Genomic DNA, 22,742 nt, shown 5'->3' with positions numbered 1-22,742 from the left:
TTTTAGATAAACTGATAAAGCCATGCAGAGAAGCTATACGATAGAGATTAGCATTTGGTTTTTCAGGGTATCTTCTACTGATGTATTTCTGGCAGTACAACAGACAGTACATTTGAGCAAATGTCATAAAGAAACTGAACAATGAGTTGGCCAATTACAGTAGATGTAATAGGAGGTCACTAAAAATGACAATTAAGGTCACAATTCTGGAAGAGGTTTTGAATCCTCTCTGTTGCTACAATAGGAAAGAAAAATGTTTACTTTTTGCTCAGTGTGGTTATAATTTTTTAATCCCCTCAATAAGACACCTATATTGAGCTTTTTATTTACTTGTGTTCAATTGTGTTTGATTCTCAGAAACTGCCTGGACAAGTCCTTGGAGTTTTCTTGGCAAGGTTTTTCAGAAATAGTTTGCCATTGTCATTTTTCTAAGGCTGAGAAAAGTGACTGGTCCAAGGTCACCCAGCTGGCTTTGTGCCCAGGTGAGCCTAGAACACATAGTCTCCTGGTTTATTTGGCTCTCATACTAACCTTTAGGAGGCATATGAATTGATTAAATTATTACTATAACTTAATTAATCAATTGGATAAGACATAAATTCTTTTTAATTAATCCGGTTAAACTCTTCCAGAAAACTTCATCATTCTGAACTGTCTATACCAGGGGTTCCCAACTGGGAGTATTCGCACCCCTGGGGGTGTGACACAATATTCCAGGGGGTGCGAAAACTTGGGTTTAGAAGTTTCAAAATTATTTTTTATGTTCACGTCATTCAAAATTTGTTTAAATGTGTTTAGTACTTTTGTAAGGGGTGTGAGAATATATCAAAAGTGTTCTAGGGAAACTGCTGATCTATACCAATCTTCTTAGTCTCCTTGATTACCTTTTTAAAGCAACTATAGTAATACATAAAAATGATGTAAATTAATATTTATACATATTAAGGATTTAACACAATTTCTTACAAAATAGTTGATGCAAACTGTGCTTATGTAACATGATTGGTCAGGTGGAGCTTTGTGCCTTTCCCCACTAACCTTGTAGGAAAGCAAAGCATGTACCTGCATGAACAGTTCTGATAATCAAGCTTTCGGAAATATGTACAATATCACATGATACTTTATTACATAAACTGACTTTAATAAAATAACAGTACTTTCCCCAAAGAACGCTGAATTTATGATTAAGAGTTTAGTGCATGAAAGGACAGGCATAGGATAGTTATTTTAAACTTGAAAAGCTTATTTGTTTCCTGGGGATTTAATCATTTAATGAAAGAGTTCCATTCTAGGCTATTTACAAGAGAAATTAAATAAGAATCAGGCACAAACATAACTAAAAACTATTAACAAAATGTACCAACTAGACAAAGACTTTGTTGAAAAAGAAACAGAATAATTGGAATGTTTGTAGTACATTCTTCTAAGGACAATGGCCAATTTTTTTTTGTAAGGGACATAGAAAGCAAGATTTTTTCTTCTTGTTCTGCAGCTTGTCTCTATAATCTCCTTGACAAGGTCCCTCAAATTTGCAAAGCAATGTTGAAGTTGTGCCTGAACTTTAGAGAGAAGAGGATTGTGTTCTGCTGCTGCAAATAAATAAGAGCCTCTTGGGGAAAAGGGGAAAGGTGTCCAAAAAGTTTTAATGCAATTACGAGTTCAAAGCCTTGTGCCTGCTTTAGACGCATCTTGACATTTTTTAATTCCCTCTGAATGCTGCTAAATGGGTTTCTTCTGAATGAATTAGTAATCCATTTCTTCGGTAACCCTTACATTAGACTGGTATGACAAACAAATATTATTATCACTTTATTTCAGATGTGGATAAGCTAAAAGATCCAATTAAGTGTTTGTGGAAAGATATCTATGACAGTCTCCTTATGTCCTTTTTTTTTAAAGGAAAAAAAAGGAAAAGCAATAAATAGCTATTTTTCCTTTTTTTTTAAAAAAAAGGAAAAGCAATAAATAGCTATAATTGTATTTTACAAAGTTTAGAAGTTCTTAACCTCTTCCACTGAGGCCATTTTCTGTCCCAAACAGCCTCTGAAAGACGTTTTCTCATGCACTTTGCTATGTCAACATCCAAAAACAAATGACCCAATAAATATGTAATCTGTGACAAATATAATCTTAGCATAAATAAAAACAAAAAACTGAGCTGTAAGAGCTTGTACTTTAAATGGTGTATGAACCTGTGTTCACATAAGTTTCAGTTTTCCACTGACTGAAAAATATACAGATTCCACAACTGACAGTACAGTTTAGTTCCAATATTTCCTTTTCCCTCTGAAAACAAAGTAAAAAGATCTGTGTATATATACAGAAGCACACAGTATTCTTTGCAGAATAATCTATATGAATTTTTCCACCACTCTTTATATATTTGTGTTTAATATAATAGAGTTGATCCCAAATAAGTTAGTTCCACTAAAATCAGTGGGAAAATCAATTCTGATTTCATGAGCTAAAAATAGCCTGAATACAACTCATTCAGTTTAATATCAAGAACACATCAAGATAAAAGAACAAAGTCAGCCCCCTGAGTTCTCATGCCAGATCAATATCAAAGATGCTTAGTGACAACTGTAGCTGAACAAAAGAAAATAGATGGGTCAATGTTATGTGGAACTAGAATAATGCACAGAGCTGTAAGTGATATTATAGGCAAAAGCAAATTGACAGGCATTCATACAAATGCATAGAGCCAGTTTGGTCTGGAGGTTAAGCTACCAGGCTAGAAAACAGGAGACTTTGAGTTCTAGTCCTGCCTCAAGCATAGTCTCTCTCTCTCTCTCTCTTTCAGCCCAACTCACCTCACAGAGTTATAGTTGTTGGGAAAATAAGAGGAAAAAGGAGCATATAAAAATAAATAAATGCATGCAACCATATCCATTAATTATTGTAAGTATACGTACAAGTAAGCTTCCATAAGAAATAATATATAAAATAGACACAAATCATACATGTACACAATCTTCTAGTGACAAACTAAGAAGGAATTGCTCTATCTTTATATCATATTGAGCTTATTGGGTATATCTCAATATATTTTTAGGAAATGCCAAAGTTCTGTACAGTATTCACAGAGGAATAAAATTAGTGCCTGGAGGACAGAATTTGTTCTGCATCATAGATGGTCCCTCACCCTCCATTTTTTTTTCAAATATAATATATAATCAGTTTGTGCCACATTCTTAACTATTAGAAATGTTATTATGTAGTTTGAAATTTTAAAAATATACAAAAATAAATATTAAAGAAGGAAGTAGAAACAGCTTGCATGTAGAATTTTCATAAATTAGCATTGAAACAAGTAACAAAACATGTTATTAGTAAAATGAGAAACTGAGCAAATCTGAAAAACATTGATGTCATTTCTACATTTTGATGAAACTGGCTGGGATGGGGTATGACAAAGGAGAGGATATGTAGAATTACCACAACCCTAGTCTTAATAAGAAATAATTTCTTCTTGCCAGAAAATATAAAGACCTAAGTAAGAATGAGGTATTCAACATGATGTTGAGAATTTAACAATTATTCAACAATACTTTTATTAAAGTTATATGGTGTGTTATATAATAGTATAACAGTGTTAGTGTTAAAATAAGAAAAACAGTGTATATGAAGGAGCAAAATGATTATATTAAAAATATTACTTACAGAGGTTACTTTCCTATAAATTTGAGCAGCATTCTGGCATTCTGAATATGGATATTCTGAGGTAGCCATTTCCAACATACACATTCCAAAAGCATATACATCCACTGATTCATCATAGTGTTCTTCATACATTTCTGGGGCCATAAATTCTGGAGTACCTGAACAGAACAAAAGGAATCCATCTTAGAAAATGTGCATATAGAGTGATGGCGAACCTTTTAGAGACCGAGTGCCCAAAAAATGCCCGGGCCGGCCTGCCCCCACTCCGCCCCTGCCCTGCTCCACGCCCACTCGCAGGGCCACCCATCACCTCCGTGGCCCACTGCAGCAATTGCCCAGGAGGCCCTGCAGCACCATGATGGCCACGCCCTCCACCCACACCCCGCAGCATCATCTGCACGCAATGGGGTGTGAAGGTGGAGTCTTGTCCCTGCTGCCCAGCTGCCATGTCCTTGGCTTTGCTGCTCCGCATGGGCCGCACCCAGGGGCAACTCTCCTCCAGGGGGCTGGTGGTGAGGAGGGGGCCACGAGGCTGGGGCGATGCCATGCGTGCCCACAGAGAGGGCTCTGAGTGCCGCTTCTGGCACTCGTGCCATAGGTTCGCCACCAGTGGCATATAGCATCAAGCCAGAGAAAAGTAAATTTAAAGGAGAATGTAGAAAACATACTTGTACGTAGAGCATCAAGCCAAAGAAAAGTAAATTTAAAGGAAAACATTCTATGCATGAATATAAAACTCAAAGGAACTTCTGTATTTTAAATTGAAATTAGTAAGACAGATAGCTAGATATTGGATTGAACCCAAAGGAATCATTCTGTACGCAGAAAAATTCAATTCACAGAAAGGTAGTCTTCCACAATCTTGTCCCCCCCCCCACTATATTTCAAATAATACTTTGAAGCCCAATAAACAATTAGACTAAGAATTCAAAATATTTTCAGGTCCTAGACACTTATTGCACAATTTTCCGCGATGGCATAGGAATCTCTATATCTGGAATTTGGCAAGTTCATCAAATATCCCATGAAGTTGATTTCACTTCATATTTTGTATGATCTAATGTAAGAATGCCACAGTCTTATATTTGAAATCTCAAGAGATATTTCTAAACTTTTAAGCCATGTTTATAAGTTAACAGATGCCCTATTGCTAATTTATGCTTTGTGGCAGATCCCTGAACTATAGCTTTCCATAAGAAATGTGAAAGTTAGAATTCAAGATGGTATGTGTGAATGTAGACTTTGCTTTGGGAAAGCAAAGGGAACAGTGCACTCCTAGGGGAAGAGGATAAGGTTTATTTATGTATACATTACATCCACTGAAAGCATAAACTTCTAAACAAAAATAAATTATAATTCATGTTTATATATGTATAATAGTCAATACATTATAAAATTAAGAAAACAAATAACATTGTTGAAATGTTACTAATTTGGGAAGAATGTATGAGGCAAGGATTTGACGTTGCCAATGAAAACAAAATACGTGCTCATTATTTTGAGGATCTATATTATTCATCCATTTTCAATAAGGATACACGAAGTAAATGAAATGTGGAGATTTTTAAGAAGAGACTGAACAGCCATTTGTTTGAAATGGTATATGGCAGGGGTAGGCAACCTTGGCTCTTTTATGACTCGTGGACTTCAACTGATGTACCATAGCTGGCTCAGGAATTCTGGGAGTTGAAGTCCACGAGTCATAAAAGAGCCAAGGTTGCCTACCCCGATATATGGCTTCCTGCTTAAGCGGGGGGTTGCACTAGACTAGAAGACCTTCCAATTCTGTTATTATGTCATGTCATGTTATGCTTACCTATGACACTTTTGGCAAATGAAGTTCTCTTAAGTGTTGCCAGACCCAAATCTCCTATCTTCACAGATCCAGTTGGCCCAGTTATAAAAATATTGTCACATTTTAAATCTCTATGAATAATTGGTGGTGTCCGAGTGTGCAGAAAAAGAAGACCTTTTAGGATTTGCCGACACCAGCTACGAAGGACTTTTGGTTTCATCACTTTAAATCTCTTCAAATAGCTAAAATAAAAACATGTGAGATGGAATAAAATTATTTTATAGAAAAACAGATGCACTGAGATTCTTCTTGAGGACAATGTCTGCCTTTCTGCAGCACAGTGAACCCCTGACACATGCACGACACTTTCCAGGTCAGTTTGACTATTTTGTAAGTGATCTACCTCTTACAATTAGACTTATCTGATTCAGCCTTCAGCTGAGTACATCCAAGTACATTTCTAATTTAAGAGGAAGATAGTTTGGAAGGTAGATTATAAATAAATTCATTAAAATGCTAATGTATTAAAATCTATGAATTAAAATTCTACTGAGATCCTTGTTTATGCAAAACTCTATATATGCCCTGATGCTGTATGTATATTGGCATACAGTTGATCAACAGTGCTTCAGATCTGAAACTTGAAGCAATGTTATTATTCCTCATGAAGTGGAAAAAAATGTACAGAGAATTCTTACAAATATTGAAAAAGATTATTTTACCCCTGGTAATATTAAATTCAGTAAGATAATAAAGTATGATGATTCAGATTAATTATTCAAGCATGTGAATTTGAATCAAGTGTTCTCCTTCTCACTGGTGGAAGTTTATTTGATTATAGCTTAATAATGTTATCTATTTTGGGAAAGGTTAACCCAGAAGTTCAAAATGACCCAAGTAAAACAAAGAAAGGGAAAGAAAATGCAGGCAGGACTGTGGGTAGTCACAGAAGAAAACAATAGAGAATATAACAGAATTGAAACTTACTTTCATTTGACTTAATTGGAAATACAGTCAGGCAAGCTATTTTAAAGAAGGAAGGTAGATTTCCATTCTTAACAGGGTTAGGGATGAAGCAAGAATTTTGTCCATACAGATGTTCTACTTAACTAATTATCCATGTCATGACATAACTAGAACTTACGTTTTCAGAGTTCCGGAGGTCATCAGTTCTGTTACCAGCACAATACACTTTTTTCCTTTTAAACACGACTCCCAAAAATCATAAAACCTGACAATATTTGGGTGCTGAAGACCTTTCAACATTTCTGCTTCTTCTTTAAACCTTTGCCGTTCCATTTTTGTCAGCTTGCGATCCTGCAGTTCAGAAAATATTTCTTGTCAGAAGACAGCTTGGGAACACGCCTTGCATTAAGAGGGCTGCTACACTTCAGCTCAAATGAAGAGGGCCATAAAAATGATGGCCATATTTTTTTTTCTGCTCTATAGAGGATGTTAAAATGTTGGTTTCAGGGTGCAGGAGAATTCAAACAAAAGATAAAGTATTTCTCTTGCAGGTGGAATTATTATAAAGGAGGATCTTTAGATCTAAGCCACAGCAATAACTCAGTTTCACAAATATTTTAGGTATGTATCAAATAAGATTACAAAATTATGGGTTGATAAATCACAAAGGGTTAACAACAACAATCAAAACAGAATAAAGTTATCATTAAGAGTTTCATTATAGTTACAATATTTTTTCATTTTTTGCATAGTTTTTTTCACCATAGTTCTGCAGATCATCCCCTTTGATCTATTGCAGTGCACTCTATTTGGGGCTGCTCTTGAAGACCACTCAGAAGGTTACTTGAAGGACTGCTTTCTTCTCCCATGGTCATCTGCCCACACAGTATGATCCAACAGAGAGAGCATCTCCAAGTTTCTTCTTTTAAATCTTGTCATCTCCCTTTTTGTATGACAACAAAGACGTGATAAGGCATGATAAGTAATTGGAGAAAATTTGAATTCTGTTTAATGAACTTGAATGAATTAAGGTTTAATATTATTTTGTTATTTTAAAGAGATGGATTGATTGTGGGATTTTATATGTATAGGGTTGATTAATACTTTATTGCTATTAGGATATTTACTGTGTTGTGGAAGAAGAAACAAATGAGATTGGTGATAAAATGAGGGATGTGAGAGATTAAGAATTAGAATTGATAATTGGTTGTTTTAAAGCTAAACTATGGTAATTGTAAACTGATAAAGTTATAAAACAGGTTGAGCAGTTATAGAAATTTAAAATAGAAATGGAATATTTTAAATGTGTTATGTTATTCGAGGGAAATAGAGAGGGGATAGCAAAATGTATTGTGCTGAGCTGTTTATATATGTCTTTACTTTTGAATGTTTGACCACCCAAACACCACGGTGGGTCTTGAGTACTTTTTCTTAAGAAATTAAAAAACTAATAAAATGTGTTTAAAAAAAATATCTTGTCATCTTATGGGATGTAGGAAGTGTGCATTTTCTCTCGTTATCTCTATTTTCTGTAATTACAAGCTCCAATTCTGCCTGCCTTTAAGAAAGCCACTTAAGATCCATAGATTCCTTGGTGCTCTCTGACCTTGGTTATTTGCTTGCACATATTTTATCCAATTAGGTAACATAATCAGTGCTAGTGAGTGTGGGATTTGCCTCCTGGTTTACATTGGGGAATAACTGTCAAAGTTGTGAGGCTTGGCACTACTGCCCATGAGGATAAAGGTTTACTTCTGAACCCTATGTGCCTTAATGTGCTAGGCTCTATGATTGATTCCTGCTTGGCTCAGATTGAATTAAGCAAAACTGACTGAAACTGGTGTTTACAGGAGGCTTCAAGCAACTGGAAGAAATCTTTCCTGATGTAGATGGGGGAGATTCTTCCGTTGAAGAATCAGGTGCACGATTTGGTGATTATCTTTGACCTGTATTGGCCTTCAGCCCTTAGGTCTATCCTTTAGTACAGAGGTCCCCAACCTTTTGGGCACCAGGGACCGGTTCCATGGAGAGAGGTTTATCTGCGGACCAGAGTGCGTGGTTTTGTGTGCTGCCTGCATCTCGTGGATGGGGCTTTGCTTGTTTGTGTGGACTGGTTGCTGGCATGCCTTGGCCCAGTACTGGTCTACGGATCGGGGGTTGGAGACCCCTGCTTTAGTACTTAGGTCTACATAGTGGTAAGTACCTTTTTCCAACTCTACGTTCTCTACTGGGTACATAATTTCCTGAAGAAGACCAATTCAACTACTCTGATCCATATGCTAGTTATCTGTAACTTTTATTTTGTAATATTCTGTATATATGATGCCTCTGAAAGAGATTCAGAAATTGCAGCAGGTCCAAATTGTGGTAACTAACTCTTAGTTTCAGGTTAACCAAAGGATCATCCTTTGGAACCTGTCCACGTACTGAAACCCTTCTGGAAGCCTTACTGTTGCTGAAGTAGCCTGTAGAATTCTCTCACAAGTAATAATCATCTACAAATAGTCCTTGATTTAGGACCATGATTGAGCCCCAAATTGCTGTTGCTAAGCAAGGCAGTTGTTAAGTGAGTTTCCCCCCTTTTACAACCTTTTTACCACAATTGTTAAGCAAATTGCTGCAGTTGTTAAGTGGATAATGAGGTCATTAAACAAATCTAGCTTGTTGGAAGCCAGCTGGGAAGGTTCAAATGGTGATCACATGACCTCAGAACAGTGTAACTGTCATAAATACATGCCAGTTGCCAAGCGCCTGAGTTCTGATCACATGACCATGGGAATGCTGAAAATGTCATTAAGTATGAAAACTGGCCATAAATCTCTTTTTTTCAATATGATTGTAACTTCAAATTGTCACTAAATAAATGATTGTAAGTTGAGGACTGCCTTTATTGTGCTTTCAATTGTGTGATTTTAATTTTCAGGTTGTTTTTTGTTGTTGTACACTGCCTTGAGGAACATTCTTTGAATTGGGAAGATGAACACTTGAAATGTGGCTAAGAAATACATGATTATAAAAACAAACTCTCAATATACTCTGAGATAAGTTTTTTTTTCTTTTTTCATTCACCAGCATAAAAAGCATATATCAATTCTGGCTCAGTGCCCTTAGCTAAGGTTTATATTAAGGGTGCACAAACACTCCAAGGATGAATATGACTCTAAAAGTTTGGCCAAAACACACCTCATACTTGAGAAGCTTAAGAATTTAACTTCTATGTAACATAAAACAGCTCCACCTAGTTCAGTGGTTCTCAACCTTTTTAATGCCGCGACCCCCAACCGGTCGTAAGTCGAGGACTACTCAACCGGTCGTAAGTCGAGGACTACTCAATTGGTGCAGCACCATTTGCAGAATGGGACTTTTGGCGGGCTCAGCAGGGCAGAGACAGCCTGGACAATTCCTATTGGCTTTTGAAAGCCAATAGAATTAGACTCTATTCAAGAGAGTCTATTCTACTGGCTTTCAAAAGCCAATGGAATAAAAGGGAGTAGCACAACTAAGGAAAAAGGGGAAAAAAATGGCGGACTGTGTTGTTTGGCGACCCCTGTGAAATGGTCGTTCGACCCCAAATGGGGTCCCGACCCACAGGTTGAGAACCACTGACCTAGTTGTAGTTAATACCTGAGAGATTCACTACAAAGAGCAAGCCAAAATAACCACAAAGAATAAGGCAGCATGACCACAAGCTATAACCTTTGCTACTTTAACAGATGTTCATAAATCATGCAGCCACATGAAGCAACTACTTGAAAAGAGGGGTCCTATGGTACATCAGATGGTTATATGTCATATATGTAGCCCAAAGAATTTAATGCTGCCACTTGGAGTTAGGAGAATTATAATTAACAATGTTGAGCATATAAACCAGTAACTGAAGAAACTAAGAAGTTTGTAAATTATTTCATTCTTTGTTTCTCAATGGAAATCTTTCAAGATAAATATTGAAAAAGGCACTGAACAAAATAAGGCAGCAGTATCAAGAACCAGGACAGCATCCCCACATGAGTTCTTCAAAATATTTTACACTGGCATTCCCATTATCTATGACAAATTGCTGACTAGCGTTGAGTTTTAATTCAGAATATCTGGTGGGACTCAGTTTGAAGAACAGGCTTCGTCATTTTCCCTAAGAGCCTTCAGTATAAAACTGCTGCATACCTTCTGACAGTCGAATCGTGTCCAAGTGGAATCTGCCCAGCCCACATGCATGTATGGAAAAAGTCTTGTGTTCCTGTCCCTAAGTCAGATCAGGGAAATGTAGACCTGAAGTCAGTCCTTCTCTGCAGTGGCCCATCTACTTTGGAACACTCCAGTGGAAGAGCTATGCCTTGCACTGTTTTTACTGGTATTTTGCAAGGCGAGGGAATCTGTATTATTTAACTGGGCATTGTGTGGATGACTTCTATGGTTTTCAGTGATTTGTGTGAATGGGCAGGCATGGTTTTATTATCATATTTGTTGTTGAATTTTGGTTTTGAAATGGCTGATTTCCAGATTTTTAATCCTATTACTATGAGCTATATATTATAAGTAGCTGCCACCAGGTGAGGGAGTGTATGGGAGGCATCATGCATGTCAGAGAGGGTTCATGAGCGTGCAAGGGGATGCACAAGACACATTGTGTGGATCATGAAAGATGAACAGAGCTGCATGAGGGGTGCCACATGGGAAAGGGGGCACAATAGTAAGGTATGGATTGCAGAGGGTGCATGGAGAGTGGGTTCATAAGGGCAAGTGGGTGCATGAGGGAGTTGTGGCAAAAGTGCACAGTGTTACGTGAGAGGCAAAGTGAGAGTTGGGAGGCTGCATGGGTGTGTTTAAGAGGTGCCACATGGATGGGGAGCCTGTATTGTGATGTGGTGAGGATCTCAAATGCATTGACTTAAAGAGTAAGTTCAAAATTCAGTACCTATTACTCTGATATGATTTAAATTTCAAGGATCCTCACAGTAGTTGTATTCACAAAGTTGCGGCTACTACAGCACTGCTACAGTCATGCAATTGTGCTTTCCGGTGCTCCCTGCCAGCTTCCCACCAACAAAGTCAAAGTAAAAGTAAGTAGTAAATTGGAAGCTGTCTTGCTCCCACTGCTTTTTTGTTCACCTACAGTCATTCTGTTTCTCTGTTTAGGTAAGGAAATAACTCTGAGATAATGACTCAGCACATCATGAGTTATCTACAATTCTCATTGTGTGTCTGTATGTACCCTCAGGTTAGCCTAAATTCTGCATTATACCACAACAATTTTTGAATCAAGGTAACTCAAATGGTCAGACCCGTTTTATTTGCACAGTTGTGGTTGTTACAGCATCCCCATGATTATATCTCAGGGGCTGCCATAAAGAAGAGGGAATTAAGCTATTCTCCAAAGCACCTGAAGGCAGGACAAGAAGCAAGGGGTGGAAACTAATCAAGGAGAGAAGCAACCTAGAACTAAGGAGAAACTTCCTGACAGTTAGAACAATTAATCAGTGGAACAACCTGCCTCCAGAAGCAGTAAATGCTCCAACACTGGAAGTTTTTAAGAAGAGACTGGACAGCCATTTGTCCGAAATGGTGTAGGGTTTCCTGCCCGAGCAGGGGGTTGGACTAGATGACCTCCAAGGTCCCTTCCAACTTTACTACTATTATTATTATAAAGTTGGAAGCTGCTCCCACTCCCACTGCTTTTGTTTTCCCACCCATGGGCATCTATTTAAGTAAATATTCACTTATTATTGAAGTTCATTTGCCACTACAATTATTTTTCTATGTATGATATATATTCTCCTTAGATAATCACAGGTCATCCCAGCATTGGAGTAAAAAAAAAAACATGGTCTGCATAAAATTTAATATTCATACTGGTCACATCAGATTCTCTGAAAGGATGTCCCAATGGGTCATAGGATTCTTTGTTTTTTCTCTTAAGGTAGTCCTCAACTTATGACCATTCATTTAGGAATCATTCCAAATTACAACATTTCAAATTACAACAGCACTGAAAAAAAAATGACTTATGGATACACTTACGACTGTTGTAGGATCCCCACAGTCACATGATCATGTTTTGGGCACTTGGCAATAGGAATGTATTACAGCATCCTGGGGTCTCATGATCACCCCTTGGCTTCCGACAGACAAAGGGGAAACCAGTAGGGAAAGTCACAAATGGCGATCCCATGTCTTGCTTAACGACCACAACAAAAATGATCATAAAATCTGGCATTGTCACATGACTCATTTAATGATCAAACAATTTAACAACAATTTTTCCAGTCCCTATTGTGGTTGTAAGTCAAGGACTATCTGTACGTCTTTGCAATTACATCATCCATTCAAATACACTGAATGTCACCCAGAACGGGATTATAGGATTTGCTAAGTAACTTTCCCAATCAGCTGACAGAAGTCTGACCGAGGGGTCAATCCATTTCTAAATCATACTGAAGTAGTTGCATATACTTGTTTAATTTAATGTATAGAGGATAACAGTCCCATCAAGGTCACACAATTCATCCATTTTCATGTTTTCAAAATGCCAGGGCAAACTTCGAATTTGTTCACCAGAACTATATACAGGAACTTGCATCAGTAACTATTTGCACAATTGGGACAAGCATAAAAATCAGTCAGCTCCTTTTTCTAGATATCACAAATGACCATTCTTTGTGAGTGATGCAGATTCAGGCTTCATTTATTGGGGGGAATAAATGGGTTCTAAACTGCAAATAATTCACTTGCTGAAATTCTTGTAATCTAACCCTCTGAAATCTATTTAAGAAAGATTCTGGAAGAATTAGTTTAACTGAGTTAATTGCTAAGAACCTGACATATATCTTTATCAGCTTGTGTGTGTATTTGCTCTATATGAAGTTATCCTTTAAGGTGATTGGAAGCTCCAGCCGGTATAAGATGCAGCCATCCAACTGCTAATTGAATAACCTACTGAAAAGCTTTTGGATTCAATTCAAGGAGCTACTTATTGCCTGCAAAGTCCCTTATGTCTTTGAGCCTCAGTAGCTTCATTATTTCCTGCTCAAGGCAGAATCTGTTCACCCAATACATCCTGCCAGAAAGTGTGTGGATTTACCCTCTAAGATGTCAAAGGACCCAGGCCTGCAAGCAAGCCTTCATGGTCACAAGTTCCCTGGATTTTGAAAAGCCAGGTTACCATGAACCTTTTTTTATGTCGTTTCAAAAAAGCAGTAAAAGCAGCGCTTTTCCAGAAAGCCCTTGGTAAGGCAAAATAATAGGACTATTGTCATCTGTGAATCGGTGGGCTGCAGTAAATAATCAGGAATGCTATTGTAGTTTGTATGGATTTATGGGTTTATTTTGTTTAGTCTTTTTATGATAAGATTCATTTAATGAAGTGTCATGCAGACATGGTCAAAAACATAAAGTGGAGGAATTTTATACTCTAAGGCAGTCTTGTATTTTTAGTATCCACTGCAACATCCAGCTCTTCCATGGCTTAAAAAGTACTTGTTCTACTAACTGTAATTTACTAAATGCCAGAAAAATTAACCTTTCTTTTTACCATTTAGTTCACTGCATAGCTTTAATGCTACACATATTGCACTCAGCTGTTCTAAAAAGGGGAGAAAAAACTTCTATGATGTCCCTTGATATAAACATAAATGTTACATAAACAGTTGCATTTTTTCATTCTCCTTATAAGGCAGCTCAGTTTTTAGCTATTTTTTTAGCTTGAGCTTTATCTTTACTGGGTCATGGAATCTTGGCACTTGGACAGACACCATATAATTTCTACCAAAATAAATGAAAGCTTTTTGTATCTAATCCAGCCAGCCAGTCGGTTTAAAATAAATACTAAACTTCAAAACTTCCTAATGTTGCATAAGGATAATTAATCAAAATAACTTGATGAGAATACGTGTAGCAAGGATCAGCAAGAAATTTATCCAATTTTGGATCTCTAATTCAATAGGTGAAACTGTCAATGTATTGGCCCCAGTATTTGGAGGCTCTCTCAGCTGAGATGAGGAAGAACAGACTTCTGCTTGATCCTAACAAGGTGGAGTGGCTGTGGCTTTTGGGACCCCTGGGTTGGTGATGATATTATCTTTGGTCTTGGATGAGGTTGCACTTCCTCAAGCAAGACTGGTCCCACAACTTCTGGATTGCAGCTATTGCTGAAAGAGCAGATAGCTGCTGTGGCCAGAGAGATTTTGCATAGGTTCATCCTGTGTGCCAGGAGGACCTATAAACAATTACTATTGCCCTAGTCACCTCACAATTGGATTATTGCAATGGTCTCTATATGAGGCTGCCCTTTAAAGCCACTTGGAAGCTGCAGCTGGTTCAAAATGTAGCAGATTGAACAGTAATGGGCATCTCTTGGTGTGCCCATGTATCAATACTACAAGCCAAGCTTCACTGGTTGCCAGTTGGCTTCTGAGTGCAATTCAAGTGCTGGTTATTGGCTATTAAGCCTGTATGGCATAGGTAACGAATAACAGAGAGATTGCTCATCTCCAACTGTTTCTGCCCAACCAGTACATTACAGCAGAATGGGTGTATTCCAAATCCCCTCCGTTAAACACTGCCATCTTTTAGGACCTAGGAAACATGTCTTTTCTGTTGCAGCCCCCACCTGCTGGAAGGTGCCCTTTATCCTGGGATCTGAAAGGATGGTGCCCTTTATCCTGGGATCTGAAAGGATGGTGCCCTTTATCCTGGGATCTGAAAAATTTTGAGAGTTTTGAAAATGTGACTTTGGTCCCAGGCTTGGAGCTGATGTTTATTATTTGTTCAATGGCCCCTGTTTTGTTTGGATGCTTGGCAACTGGCATGTATTTATGTCCTGAAGTCATGTGATTGACTTTTGTAACCTTCTGATAATCAAAGTCAATGGGGAAACCAGATTCAATTAACTACTATGTTACTAGCTTAACAATTGCAGCGATTCAGTTAACAACTATGGCAAGAAAGATCATAAAATGGGTCAAAACTCTTGTAACAACTGTCTTGCTTACCAACGGAAATTTGGGGTCATACGTCTTGTACTTGTAAGAAGGATCTGAGCATCTTCTATGCTGCACTGGTCAGACCACATTGGATACTGTGTCAACAAGTTCAATAACATAAGAATGTTATTGAAGAACCAGAAAAAGTGCAGAGAACAGAGTAAAGATAAAGAAGGGCTTGGAGATAACTCCTATAAATAATAGTCAAAGGAATTGGCTTTGTATAGCCTAAAGAAGAGAAAGCTAAGTGGATATTATAACAGCTGTCTTCAAATTTACAGTATGAAGAGCTGCGACAGAAAACAGGATGTCTGTTTATATTCCATAGCTTCCAGAGTAAGAAAAGACGAAGATCCACACTCAAAATAAGAAGAAATTTCCCAATCAAAAATGTTATTCACCCGTGGAACAGCCTGCCTCCTGGAATTGTGAGGGCTCCATCGCTGGAGGTTTTCAAGCAAAGGTCAGATGGGATGGTCAGAGAATCCCTGCCCTCGGCAGAGACTAGAAGACCTCCAAGATTCCTTCTAACCCAATGATTCTAGGTACATTAGTCTACCCCAGGGGTAGGCAACCTTGGCTATGCTGGCTCAGGAATTCTGGGAGTTGAAGTCCACGAGTCATAAAAGAGCCAATGTTGCCTACCCTTGCCATATACCATTTCAAACAAATGGCTCTTGGGTCTCTTCTTAAAAATCTCCACATTGTTAATTATAAATCATCTGATTTTTAATGTTTTGCAATATTTCCTCATAGGTTTACATTATGGTAATGTTTAACAGTTGTATTAAAATAAATATAAAATAAAAATTATATACCCAGATCTGTTTGATATTAATATAAGCATGTGTATGTATGTGTATATGTATGTGTGTGTGTATTTATGTGATAGATATATAGATAGAGAGCTTCATTGTTAGTCAATGTACAAATATAATAAATTCATAAGAATAAAGTGTATTTTTGCTTTGGGCAGCTGATAGTTCCTTCAAAAACCTCAGCAGTACCAAATACATTAATACTGCATAATCTGTAAAATAGATGAACATGCTAATGAAATCTTTCCTATGTAATATGGGAACAATTTTGAGGTTTGAGAAGTACAGCATTGCAAATAATTTACATTTACCTTGCTCCATTCAGTTGTAAGTAGTACATTCTCAATGCATATTTAAAATATAGTTGAAGCTACAGTACTGCCATAAAGATTGTAACTACTAAATGGAGGAAACGAAATATCTACAGGCAGTCCCTGACTTATAACAGTTCATTTAGTGACCATTCAAAATTACAATGGTACCGGAAAAAGTGACTTGTGACCGTTTTTCATACTTATGACCATTGCAGCATCCCCATGGTCACGTGATCAAAATTCACACGCTTGGCAACCAACTCATATTTATGACGGCTGCAGTGTCCCGGGGTCAGGTGATCAACTTTTGTGACATTCTGACAAGCAAAGTCAATGGAGGAGCCAGATTCACTTAACAAACGTGCTATTAACTGCAGTGATTAATATAACAACTGTGGCAAGAAAGGTCATAAAGTGGGGCAAAACTCACTTAACAACTGTCTCACTTAGCAACAGAAATTGTGGGCTCAATTGTGGACATCAATTGAGGACTCACTGTGCAGTATTTGTCTGCACTTCAAAGTTTAGTTATGCGGTGGGGTTCTTCATTTAAGATATGCTGAGAATGATAGCAACCAATTATCACCTTCATATTTTAGAATTGGTCACTATCAAATACAATTTTATTTGTGTAATACAATGAAAATGATTAAATAAAAAATATGGCATCTTATTTACATGAATCATAGCAAGGAATTGTTTCTGTAGGATTAGGTTCCTCATGTGGTGCAACTGTATTTTCTAATTCGACAGTTCCAGTTATCACAATAATGTTATTATCTGCTCCAGATTTAACACTGAGAATATCATCCGTAAGTTCAGATTTAAGAAAGCACTTTTTCCCAAATGAAAATATAGTTTGTATGCATCAGGCACATTGCTTACTCTGAGACACATGAAGAATATAATTACATAATGTGTGAAGTAGTAACAATTGTAGCCATTTTTTAAAATATTGCTACATTTGAATATAAAACAACTTTCTCAACAGTTAAAACAAAGTGCATGAAAAACTAATTAGTTTCTCCTTGATTTCTTGAAAGAGCAGAAACAGCAAGTAAATAACTAATAATCTAGTTGGATGAGTCTGACGGGAATATCAGAAACATTGTAACAGTGAAACAACAAGTAGGGGACATCAAAACTTTCACATTGAAAAAGTATTCAAGTAATGAATGGCTAAAAGACTTTAGCTTAATAATAGTAATAATAATAGTAGTAGTAGTAGTAGTAGTAGTAGTAGTAGTAGTAGTAGTAGTAGTAGTAGTAGTAAAGTTGGAAGGGACCTTGGAGGTCATTTAGTCCAACCCCCTGCTCAGGCAGGAAACCTTACACCATTTCGGACAAATGGCTGTCCAGTCTCTTCTTAAAAATTTCCAGTGTTGGAGCATTTACTGCTTCTGGAGGCAGGCTTCTTTTTTGTGAGAGGAATAAATGCACACTCCCCAAAGATCAGGAGAGGATTTCCCACAATGCTTTGTTCAGACATTGGAAGTAATATTGCAAAGGTGTTAGCACTGGCTGTAGGCGCAACTAAATGTGATTTGTGATCAAGATCTCAAGGTCTGTCAAATGAGGCTGCTAATTAGATCAAAGAAATAGTGCTGGCAGAGGAAATGAATTAACTCTTACTTACTTGCAATTTACCTGATGTAACTTTGGGCAGTTCCAGACCATCACTGTTTTCCTGTCTTGAACTGTCACAAGCAGTTTTTGACAGTTCAGTTCTTCTGATGCAGTGCTAACCTACTCTTAAGAGCACACACAAAAAAAATCTCACCCTCTTGCCATAGAAAAGAAATAAAGAAAACAATCTATTGGAGCTTTTAGTGACGTTTTCTGTGGTACTGAAGAAGGGGAGGAAACTGATTAAAAATGTCACCAGTTTTATCTCTCTTTATTTTGTTTAGGAACTGAATGGGAAGGCAGGGCTGCAAAACCTTCAAGGTAGCACTTTCGTTAAAGCAGGGGTCCCCAACCCCTGATCCGTGGACTAGCAGCAGTCCACAGCATGCCAGAAACTGGGCCACGCAGACAAGTGAAGCCCCATTCGCAGGATGCAGGCAGCATGCGAAACCACGCCCCTTCCGGTCCACAAAAAAACCTCTTTCCACAGAACCAGTCCCTGGTAGCCAAAAGATTGGGGGCCACTGCCTTAAAGGACTTAAAGACATAAGAGCAAGAGCACCCTCTAGAGGAGAAATGAAACCATACATTTATCATATTAGAGATGATTTCAGTTATACTGCAATTGAGCAGTATAGGTTAGCCCAGTGCTTCTCAAATAGTGGGGCGCGCCCCCCAGGGGGGGCGCGAGGCTCCGTAAAGGGGGGCTCGTTTGACCTCGGCAAATACTGTCATATTGGATTTCTAGATCGGATCATCCGACTCACTCGCAAGCGGCAGCCCGATGCGGAGGACAACATGACCGCCAACGCACGTGACACATGCAAAGGACCCGATTGGATAGACATGATCTCTATCCTGATTGGCCAAACCCGCCCGTGTGACTTTTAGACCCGGAAATCGGTCCTCTGTACAGAAAAAATTTTTTTACAGTCACGCGGGGGGCGCGAAATGTTTTCTTCTTCCTAGGGGGGCATGACAGAAAATAATTGAGAAGCACTGGGTTAGCCCTTAACCTTCCATTCTAATAAAAGACTCTTAAACAGTTGTGGTGGCGCAGTGGTTAGAATGCGGTACTACAGGCTAACTCACTGCTCACTCCAGGAGTTTGATTCTGAGCAGCTCAAGGTTGACTCAGCCTTCCATCCTTCCAAGATCGGTAAAATGAGGAGCCAGATTGTTGGGGCCAATAGGCTGACCCTGTACACTGCTTAGACAGGGCTGTAAAGCACTGTGAAGTGATATATAAGTCTGTTGCTTTTGCTATAGAGCTGCTTGAAAATTGAAGCAGATCTTGGTGGAATTGCCCCTTTTTTGTCCTGATGGTGAAATATGGGCAATTGAAAAACATCACCTGACATTCATTAGGGAAATATCATAGAAACAAATACTAAACACTTCCTCTCTCAGCACCATTTTGTTTTAAACAATTGAATAAGATTCTGATTATTGACCTCTCACTTTGCTTTTAGCTGAGTGATGGCATTCTGGCTTTTTATGAACAAACTCAATTTTTTAATTACAACTAGAACTCAAGACAAGATAGAAAGTAGAATGTTTCAGAACACATGGTAGAATAATAAAGCAGGCATGGACCGACTGTAAAATAACCCTGACATATAAGGTCTTTTATACTATGTCTTTCAGCAAAGTTGCAAAACAGTGATCCTATCCACGTTACTGGTAATACTAAAAAAGAAAAAAAAAGTGAGAGTTTTAAACAGGTATTTACTTTAATGTAGATTCATTAACTAAGTACCTCTATGTTAATTTAAACTTTCCATGCAGTCAGATATTTCCTTTTCCAAGATTCTTGATTGAACAGAAGTCTGTTCATTTCCTGTTCACTCCTCAATTCTGAGTTAGCAGATAGGAAATGAGAGAAAGTAGCATCCCTGCATGCATTATCCTACATCGGTTCATGTAACCTGTTTGGCCATAATGTCCGTAACAGAGCTTTCATGCTATCACAATGCCTTTATGAGATTGTTGGATTAGTACGCTAAAAAAGGAAATGCTAAACACACTCTTATTCGTCTTAAGTCTATTATCTGCTCCCATGGATACACAGAAAATAAAAATTGATGCTGACAGCAAATTATTCTCCACAGAAATAATTTGGGAGAAGTGGAGCCGATTGCCCACCAGGAACCTTGTCATGGTTCTGATGGATGAGACCAGTAAAAGCAGAACTCCAAGGCAAGACGCTTCCTTAAAGAACATGTTTATTGGCTACAAAGTATCGGTATAGTCAAAAGTGAAATCAAGTCTGGCGTTCCCTCCCAAGCATTACAATGTTACAAAGTTGAACTTCCCACCCCAGCACTATGTAATTATCCACGTTCCCCAATAGAATACTTTGGCAGACTTTCTAATGGAAGGCTCAGACCACCAGAGATCAGGCAGCAATGACCTTGGTTTACAAATTATAGTTTAGTCTAACATTAGACTAAACAAATTATAGTTTAGTCTAACATTAAAATCACTCATCCCCCCTCCCAGTACTGTGGCAACTGAAAACGAAGAGAAAATGGCTTCAGCCAAGATCATTGCAGTCGGATCCCCTAGAGAGAAAACAAATCCTGCAGATGAAGAAAAGTTAGAGTTAGGAATCTCCCCGAGGTTATGAGGGTGCTTATCAAAAAATCTACATATTAGCCTATTTGCCTTGACATCAGTACTTTTTACCCAAGTAGCTTCTGACAGTGGGTATCCCTTCCACTGCATTAAATACTCTAATTTTCCCTTGTACAACCTAGAATCAAGAATTTGTTTTATTTCATAATGGGTCTCTCCCTCTACCAAAAGGAGACCAGATGCTTTTTTTGGGAACGGGTCTTAAGGAGGACTCCCTGACAGGTTTTAGTAAACTGCAGTGGAAAAGGGGCGTTGGTCTTACCTGAATGCCTTTTCTCAGTACGGAGATGGATAATCCACCGATGGGTTTTCTCTGTCTGCCTGCTCTTGAGACCAAGTAGCCAAAACTTGACACGCCCCCACTTCCTGTGGGAGTCCATTCTTAACGAGGGCGAATTGGCTGATGATTGACGAGGTATTGGCTCTCAGCTCCCTACTAGCGGCCTGCTGGCCTTGGGGTGGGTGTGGATTATCCATCTCCATACTGAGAAAAGGCGTTCAGGTAAGACCAACGCCCCTTCTCCAGTACAGGAGATGGATAATCCACCGATGGGACGTACCAAAGCCTCACTGTCCCAAGGGGTGGGAAACAGATAAGGCCGGTAGATTGATCTCTGAGACAACTTGCTGGAGGACCCTCCTACCAAAGGAGGCGTCCGCCGATGCAAAGCGGTCTATCTTGTAGTGTCGTATAAACGGGGAAGGCGAGGACCATGTCGCGGCCCTGCAAACTTCCTCGATTGACACCTGGGTAGCCCATGCTGCCGAAGTTGCAGCGCTTCGGGTGGAATGGGCCGTGAGATGACTTGGGGGCGGCAGGGATGATACATTGTAAGCTTCTGCGATACAGCTTCGGATCCACTTTCCAATGGTGCCCGTGGAAACTTTCCGCCCCAAGGTGCCCGCTTGGAAGGACACAAATAGGGCCTCCGACTTGTGGAAGGGTTCTGTACGCTTTATATAACGCCGCAAGGCTCTGCGGCTGTCCAATGTATGCCACTGCCGCTCCCGGTCATGTGTTGGATTTGGACAGAAGTTTGGGAGAATTACTTCCTGTGTCCTGTGAAAGAGTGAATTCACCTTTGGTATGAAGGCAGGATCTAACCTAAGGACCACCCTGTCCTTGTGGAAAATGCATAGGTCGTTTCTGACTGACAGTGCGGCCAGTTCCGAAATTCGTCTGGCCGATGTGATGGCAATCAGGAACGCCACCTTTAGCGACAGGTGTCGCAAGGAAACGGTCGCCAATGGTTCAAATGGTGACCGAATGAGTGCATGAAGGACTCGCGGTAGTTCCCAGGACAGGTACCTGTGAACTACTGGAGGTCTGGTGTTATAGGCGCCCTTGATAAAGGCGCGGATCCTGGGGTGGTGAGCTAAGGGAACCAAATCCGTGCAGGTGAGGAGGGTGGACAAGGCCGCCACTTGCCTGCGGATGGTTGTGGGGGCGAGGCCTCTGTCTAGTCCCTCCAAGAGGTAATCTACTATCTGAGGAATGTAGAGTTTGTGTAAGTCAAACTGCCGTTCCCTGCACTAAAGGCAAAATTTTTTCCAAGTGGAGTCGTAAATGCGATTTGTTGCTGGACGGCGTGAAGCTTGAATTATGGTAATGGCCCCGGGAGAGAATAGTTCCTGTGCCATTATCCGGCGCTCAAGTGCCAGGCGGTCAGTTGTAACCATTGGGGTTCCGGGTGACTGATGGTTCCCTGGTGTAGGGACACTTGATGAGGGGGAATGTTCCATGGGGGCGACTGAGACAGGTTTATCAGGTCGGCGAACCACGGTCTCTGTGGCCAATATGGTGCTACTAGGATCACTTCTGCCCGCTCGTGAATCAGCTTGCGGATGACCGCCGGTATGAGTGGGAGTGGGGGAAAGGCATAAAGCAGACCCTGAGGCCACTGAGTTCTCAGGGCGTCCGTCCCCTCTGCTCGCGGGTTGAAGTAAC

At 39.1% G+C, this 22,742-nt stretch overlaps 1 protein-coding gene across 11 annotated transcripts in view; it reads right to left on the bottom strand.

Moving 5' to 3' along the window:
• WNK2 (WNK lysine deficient protein kinase 2) overlaps positions 1 to 22,742 on the bottom strand; it is a 128,363-nt gene that overhangs the window by 73,213 nt on the left and 32,408 nt on the right. For all 11 annotated transcript variants that reach the window (XM_039348568.1, XM_039348566.1, XM_039348561.1 and 8 more), the window contains 3 exons: positions 6,603 to 6,775; positions 5,480 to 5,700; positions 3,664 to 3,821 (listed from right to left, as the gene is read on the bottom strand). In XM_039348568.1, the coding sequence (XP_039204502.1) occupies positions 3,664 to 3,821; positions 5,480 to 5,700; positions 6,603 to 6,775 (552 nt within the window). The remainder of the gene's footprint in view (positions 1 to 3,663; positions 3,822 to 5,479; positions 5,701 to 6,602; positions 6,776 to 22,742) is intronic.

This window comes from Crotalus tigris, unplaced genomic scaffold, assembly GCF_016545835.1.
Source record: "Crotalus tigris isolate CLP2741 ecotype Arizona unplaced genomic scaffold, ASM1654583v1 scf7180000018160.1183395, whole genome shotgun sequence".
NCBI lineage: Eukaryota > Metazoa > Chordata > Lepidosauria > Squamata > Viperidae > Crotalus > Crotalus tigris.
This window is presented reverse-complemented; position numbering and strand designations above follow the sequence as displayed.